General features: G+C 46.1%; 1 protein-coding gene across 1 annotated transcript in view; it reads left to right on the forward strand.

Annotated features, from left to right (window-relative positions):
- The window catches only part of QSOX2 (quiescin sulfhydryl oxidase 2), a 70,145-nt gene extending 62,266 nt beyond the window's left edge, over positions 1-7,879 (forward strand). Inside the window, exons 11-12 of the mRNA XM_068249101.1 lie at positions 4,084-4,269; positions 7,341-7,879. Of these exons, the coding sequence (XP_068105202.1) occupies positions 4,084-4,269; positions 7,341-7,855 (701 nt within the window). The 3' untranslated portion in view covers positions 7,856-7,879. The remainder of the gene's footprint in view (positions 1-4,083; positions 4,270-7,340) is intronic.
- The last annotated feature ends 241 nt before the right edge of the window (positions 7,880-8,120 follow it).

Genomic DNA, 8,120 nt, shown 5'->3' on the forward strand with positions numbered 1-8,120 from the left:
CAGTCTATCCAATTACTAGAGACCAGTGACATCACTGACGCCTCATACATGAGAGCGCAGCCTATCCAATCACTAGAGACCAGTGACATCACTGACACCTCATACACATGAGAGCGCAGCCTATCCAATCACTAGAGACCAGTGACATCACTGACGCCTCATACACATGAGAGCGCAGCCTATCCAATCACTAGAGACCAGTGACATCACTGACGCCTCATATACATGAGAACGCAGCCTATCCAATCACTAGAGACCAGTGACATCACTGACGCCTCATACATGAGAACGCAGCCTATCCAATCGCTAGAGACCGGTGACATCACTGACACCTCATATACATGAGAACGCAGCCTATCCAATCACTGGAGACCAGTGACATCACTGACCCCTCATATACATGAGAACGCAGCCTATCCAATCACTAGAGACCAGTGACATCACTGACCCCTCATATACATGAGAACGCAGCCTATCCAATCGCTAGAGACCAGTGACATCACTGACCCCTCATATACATGAGAACGCAGCCTATCCAATCACTAGAGACCAGTGACATCACTGACACCTCATATACATGAGAACGCAGCCTATCCAATCACTAGAGACCAGTGACATCACTGACGCCTCATATACATGAGAACGCAGCCTATCCAATCACTAGAGACCAGTGACATCACTGATGCCTCATATACAGGAGAACGCAGCCTATCCAATCACTAGAAACCAGTGACATCACTGACACCTCATATACATGAGAACGCAGCCTATCCAATCACTAGAGACCAGTGACATTACTGACCCCTCGTATACATGAGAGCGCAGCCTATCCAATCACTGGAGACCAGTGACATCACTGACGCCTCATATACATGAGAATGCAGCCTATCCAATCACTAGAGACCAGTGACATCACTGACACCTCATATACATGAGAACGCAGCCTATCCAATCACTAGAGACCAGTGACATCACTGACACCTCATATACATGAGAACGCAGCCTATCCAATCACTAGAGACCAGTGACATTACTGACCCCTCGTATACATGAGAACGCAGCCTATCCAATCACTAGAGACCAGTGACATCACTGACACCTCATATACAGGAGAACGCAGCCTATCCAATCACTAGAGACCAGTGACATCACTGACACCTCATATACATGAGAACGCAGCCTATCCAATCACCAGAGACCAGTGACATCACTGACACCTCATATACATGAGAAGGCAGCCTATCCAATCACTAGAGACCAGTGACATCACTGACACCTCATATACATGAGAACGCAGTCTATCCAATTACTAGAGACCAGTGACATCACTGACGCCTCATACATGAGAACGCAGCCTATCCAATCACTAGAAACCAGTGACATCACTGACCCCTCATATACATGAGAACGCAGCCTATCCAATCGCTAGAGACCAGTGACATCACTGACCCCTCATATACATGAGAACGCAGCCTATCCAATCACTAGAGACCAGTGACATCACTGACACCTCATATACATGAGAACGCAGCCTATCCAATCACTAGAGACCAGTGACATCACTGACTCCTCATATACATGAGAACGCAGCCTATCCAATCACTAGAGACCAGTGACATCACTGACCCCTCATATACATGAGAACGCAGCCTATCCAATCGCTAGAGACCAGTGACATCACTGACCCCTCATATACATGAGAACGCAGCCTATCCAATCACTAGAGACCAGTGACATCACTGACGCCTCATATACATGAGAACGCAGCCTATCCAATCACTAGAGACCAGTGACATCACTGATGCCTCATATACAGGAGAACGCAGCCTATCCAATCACTAGAGACCAGTGACATCACTGACACCTCATATCCATGAGAACGCAGCCTATCCAATCACTAGAGACCAGTGACATCACTGACACCTCATATACATGAGAACGCAGCCTATCCAATCACTAGAGACCAGTGACATCACTGACACCTCATATACATGAGAACGCAGCCTATCCAATCACTAGAGACCAGTGACATCACTGACGCCTCATACATGAGAACGCAGCCTATCCAATCACTAGAGACCAGTGACATTACTGACCCCTCGTATACATGAGAGCGCAGCCTATCCAATCACTGGAGACCAGTGACATCACTGACTCCTCATATACATGAGAATGCAGCCTATCCAATCACTAGAGACCAGTGACATCACTGACACCTCATATACATGAGAACGCAGCCTATCCAATCACTAGAGACCAGTGACATCACTGACACCTCATATACATGAGAACGCAGCCTATCCAATCACTAGAGACCAGTGACATCACTGACACCTCATATACAGGAGAACGCAGCCTATCCAATCACTAGAGACCAGTGACATCACTGACACCTCATATACATGAGAACGCAGCCTATCCAATCACTAGAGACCAGTGACGTCACTGACGCCTCATACATGAGAACGCAGCCTATCCAATCACTAGAGACCAGTGACATTACTGACCCCGCGTATACATGAGAACGCAGCCTATCCAATCACTGGAGACCAGTGACATCACTGACTCCTCATATACATGAGAACGCAGCCTATCCAATCACTAGAGACCAGTGACATCACTGACGCCTCATATACATGAGAGCGCAGCCTATCCAATCACTAGAGACAAGTGACATCACTGACTCCTCATATACCTGAGAACACAGCCTATCCAATCACTAGAGACCGGTGACATCACTGAGAGGTTTATATTGGGGAGACCAGGTTTCCTGTCTTGCAGTGTGTAGTGGGGGTTCTGTGTGCCGGCAGTAGCTGGTTGTGTAGCACACCTCTGCTGTACACCACAAGCCCATCAGCCATACAGCTCTGCACCTATGGCCTTATCTCTGGATCCAGCCGGTGTTGTCTGTGTGGAAAGCAATGCCTCCCTCCCGGCAGCCTGATACCAGCAGCCCTCTCATCTTTCCTGCTTCCGCTCTGATAAGATGCAGCAAAACATCGCTGCTTCCAGAATGTTAAATATTGATTGGAGTAAAGTGGGTGCTGGCACTGTGCCGGGCCATTAGGTGGAACAGAAGCTGTGCCCACTCCTTGTTCCAGTAGCCTCCGCCGCATTGCCTTACCCTGGCACACTTACACTGCTCCTCTCAGTGGGGGAGGGACAGCAGCATGGCAGAGACCCGGTATCTGCAGACCTCACAGGGAGCCGCTATGGGCAGTGTGCTATAGAAATATCATAGGCTGGAAAAGGAGCCTGAGATGAGTGATATGGAGGCTGACATGTGTATTTCCTTCTACACAATGCAGATTGCCTGGCTGTCCTGCGGATCCTCTGCCTCTAATGCTTTTCACCATAGCCCCTGAACAAGCATGCAGCAGATCAGGTGCTCTGACTGAAGTGTGACTGGATTAGCTGCATGCTTGTTTCAGGTGTGTGATTCAGACACTAATGCAGCCAGAGAGATCAGCAGGACTGCCAGGCAACTGGTATTGTTTAACAGGAAATAAATATGGCAGCCGCCATATCTTTCTCACTTCAGGGGTCCTTTAAAGAGGGACTGTAGTGAAAATAACATCATTAATAACATCATTTTTTTACAATATCTATTCATAAATGATTGCCGATTGTAAAATCTTTCCTTACCCTGATTTACATTCTGAAACACGTCAATGGTGGTGACGTCTTTAGTCCTGTCAGGTGATCTGTATGGAATGTTTGTTTACTGAGAGTTTTAAAGCCAGAAGATTTATATCTGGTCTCATATAAAAAAAACATTTTGGCGGGAGGGGGGGCGGCATTCCACATGGCAAAATAGCCTAGGCTAAACCTCACTGGGAGGGCAGGGCTTTATACAGCAGTATGGGAAGTGGTAGAATGGTATTGGATGTGTATACAGACTCACGTTATTCCTAAATACATATGACAGTAGATTTGCATGAATTAGCGATGGTTACATTCTTCTGATAGATCCAGGGGGTGCTCTGGCTCGATATTTTGTACACCCAGCTTATGTTCAGTGTTTTGTAACCTGCCAATTGGGACTATCAGAGCTTCATATTGTTTTGTTTCCACCCTCCCCAGCGTTTGAAGACGACCCGCCGGTGGTTCTGAAGATCATGCGGCGATATATCCGGGAATTCTTCGGCTGCCGGGAGTGCGCGCAGCATTTCGAAGCCATGGCGAAAGAGTCAGAGTCCGTGAAAACAGCAGAGGAAGCAGTCCTGTGGCTCTGGAGAAAACACAATGTGGTTAATAACCGACTGGCCGGTACGTACATCAGATCGTCCGTCATCTGTGTGTGAAGGGTGGATAGCGTCACTTACCCACCCCCCCCCTCAAAAAAAAAGCCAAATAAACCCCCAAACCTCCCCTACTCAGCACTGAAGTCTTGCGGGGGTTCTGGCTGGAGCTGGTGCTGTACGTAGCATTGGCTCCGCCTCTTGCGGCCCCTTCTGGCGTGCCATAAACCGGTGATCTGGAAACTTGGCTCTCCAGCTGTTAAGGAACTACAAGTCCCACAATGCATTGCAGGAGTCTGATAGCCACAGTCATGATTCATAAAGGCAAATGCATTGTGAGACTTGTAGTTCCTTAACAGCTGGAGAGCCAAATTTGCAGATCGCTGACATACACAAACCACTCCCCCCTTCTATGTGCTGCCTATTAAAGGGGAAGGTGGCTTTTATAGTTATTGATCGTACGTTTCCACACTGGAGAGTAGCGGTGACTGCAGCACATGAGTCATGGGATGTTACAGGCAGTGTTGGAGGTTAGAATTCGGCAGAATCCAGAACGCTGAATACTCCCGATGACAGCTGTTCAGCACCGGACAAGCAGACAGGGTCAGGAGGAGGTCACTGACTTGCGAGTCACATGACTATGATGCTTCCTCCTTCTAAACGGAGACGCTGTCCGCTTGTTCAGTGCTGAGTAGGTGGTAAACTGGATGATTCAGGTTTTCTGAAATTCACTAGTTGTGTAATAAGGCCACCTGGTCTGCTACTTGACTCACCCTAAAAGTCTTCCCTTTGGGGTGAAACTGGGTGTCACCAGAAGCTGGCACAGACCATTCAGACAGGGAAGGGGGGGTGAAGCATGGTCACATGACCCTCAAAGTTGGGGGATCGGCATCCCTTTTATTGTGGTGGAGAAATTAGAGGTCCGCACACTCCAATGTGGTATAATCTACATTTATTCAAAAAGTCTTGACATTAAGTGATTCCAGCACCAAGGATTCCTTTCCGGGCCACGGAGGGTCCCCCGTCAAGGCAATAAAGCAGAATGAATCGTTGGTGCTGGAATGGCTTAATGTCATGACATTTTGAATAAATGTGGATTATACCACGTTGGAGTGTGCGGACCTCTTGGATTTTTGTATTGACGTTGGTCCTGGTCCTGCACCTCACTAGTGGTGTGCGACTCTTCCTTTGCACATGGACTTTTATTGTGGTAGACTGGTTAGGAGCACTGGGGTGGAAAACTGAAGAGATTTGTGTACTCATAAATATAAGTACTTCTGTCCCAAGGAAAAATGTAATTTATGTTCTTTTTGCATGTAGCTTTCCCATTAATCTGGTGATAGTAGTGAAAAAAGTTTCTGCACCGTGTTAGCCAAACAATTTTAAGTAGGTAGAAAAAAAAGTTTTGTAAGAGTAATACGTTTTTGCAGGGAAATAATAAACGCGAAGATGACAGTTTGTGCTGGTTACTGTTTAACTGGTAAACAGCAATCAGCACAGCAGTCATCTTCGTGTTTATTATTTACCTGCGTCAGTGGTTTACTTCAGCTAACATCTGGAAATATGCCTGAAAAAGGGGACTAGATCCCTGAAAGCTTGCATCATTTAACTTTTATCAGTCAGCCATTAAAAGTATTACTTTGGGTACACAGCCCCACAGCATGATGGAACCACCACCATATTTTACTGTAGGTAGCAGGTGTTTTTATTGGAATGCTGTGTTGTTTTTCCTCCATGCATAACGCACCTTGTTATGCCCAAATACCTCAATTTTAGTTTCATCAGTCCACAGCACCTTATTCCAAAATGAAGCTGGCTTGTCCAAATGTGCTTTAGCATATCTCAAGCGGCTGTTTGTGCTGTGGGTGGAGAAAAGGCTTCCCCTGCATCACTCTCGCATACAGCATCTCCTTGTGTAAAGTGCGCTGAATGCTTGTTCGATGCACGGTGACTCCATCTGCAGCAAGATGATGTTGTAGGTCTTTGGTGCTGGTCTGTGGGTTGACTCTGACTGTTCTCACCATTCGTCGGGTCTGTCTAGCCGAGATTTTTCTTGGTCTGCCACTTCGAGCCTTAACTTGAACTGAGCCTGTGGTCTTCCATTTCCTCAATATGTTCCTAACTGTGGAAACACAGCTAAAATCTCTGAGACCGCTTTCTGTGTCCTTTCCAATAAACTATGATGGTGAACAATGTTTGTCTTCAGATCATTTGAGAGTTGTTTTGAGACCCCCATGTTGTTACTTTTCAGAGAAAATTAAGAGGGAAACTTACAATTGACCCCCTTAAATACTTTCTCATAATTTGGTTAACTTTAGTATGTAGGTCAGGGGTCACTGAGCTTACCAAGCCAACTTGAGTTCCAATAATTAGTTCTAAAGGTGTTGGAATCAATAAAATGACAACAGTGCCCAAATTTATGCACCTGCCTAATTTTATTTAAAGAATTATTGCACACTTTCTGTAAATCCAAAAAAACTTAATTTCACTTCTCAAATATCACTGTGTGTGTCTCCTATATGATATATTTAACTGACATTTTTTATTGTAACAACCAACGATTTATACAGGAAAATCATGACGCTTAACAAGGTTGCCCAAACTTTTGCATCCCACTGTATTTACTGACTGCAGACTAAAATGGGAATGAGATTTTTCAATAGCATTAAATTACAAGAAAACTGATCTCTTTACAATTTTTTTAAATCCTTAAAAAATGTTTTAAAAATTCCCTATTCATACCTCAGATGTGAGAGACAAATTATATGCAGACTTTTGAGAAACTGATTTTATGTTGTTCTGCAAGAAATTCAACCCAAACTAGACTTTTAGGCCTGGGACCCACTAGATTGATTTCAACATCGATTTATGCTTTCTAAGAATCACCGGCAGTCCCAAATGCGGTAGGCTGACCCTTATAGGTTTATCAGGGCCTGTACCATGAAAAATCACCCGTGGCCCTAGGTTTCCCATAGATCTAGTACATATCACTTTGATCATATTGTTTTCCTTTTATGTTTATAGGAAACTAGGATAACACTTCATCTGTGCATTTATATATAAGGAAACCGTTTGATTTGATGTCTGTTTTTTATATAGGCGCTCCCAGCGAGGACCCCAAGAGCCCCAAAGTCCAGTGGCCGACCCCTGACCTCTGCCCTGCGTGCCACGAGGAGGTGAACGGAATCCACAGCTGGAACGAGAAGGAGGTCTTCTCCTTCCTCAGCCGACACTATGGTAGCAAATACCTCTCCTTGCAGTACGCCGACCTCAACGACGACTGGCACGACAATGCAGACAGGAAAATCGAGAAGCCCCACACCAAGACCCCCGGAGACCACCACGACTTCGGAGTCCACAAGCTTCGTAAGCCGAAACCAGAGTTCCTGGACAAAGTAATTCAACACCAGCCGGACAGGGACAAAAAGGTGGACGCCTACCATGAAGGGAACAAGAGTTCCATCTCCTTCCTAGGACTGGGCTTCTCCAGCATAGACATGAGCCTGTGCGTGGTGCTCTACATCACGTCCTCCTTATTCCTGATGATCATGTACTTCTTCTTCAAAGTCCGCTCCCGGCGGTGGAAGATCAGATACAACCGGCCCTTCGTATAATTTATAGGATTGACTTAAACCTCATGCCATTGGCCGTTTTGTTTTTCAGGCCACAAACGTTTTCTACTAAGTGTGGCCTGGTGATCAGGGAACTGTCCAGTGTGCGAAATGCTATTTTTTTCCATTCCTTTCTTACTGTTCCACCACTGATGCTGAGGAGGCATCTGTGGCTGATTCATGTCGGCTTTCTGAGAGATTTGGCATTGGAGGGGGGGATCTAGACAGCAAAGTGGCCGCTGCTCTAGTCCCTTCAGGTGCCGTTTGC

Source organism: Hyperolius riggenbachi, chromosome 8, assembly GCF_040937935.1.
Source record: "Hyperolius riggenbachi isolate aHypRig1 chromosome 8, aHypRig1.pri, whole genome shotgun sequence".
NCBI lineage: Eukaryota > Metazoa > Chordata > Amphibia > Anura > Hyperoliidae > Hyperolius > Hyperolius riggenbachi.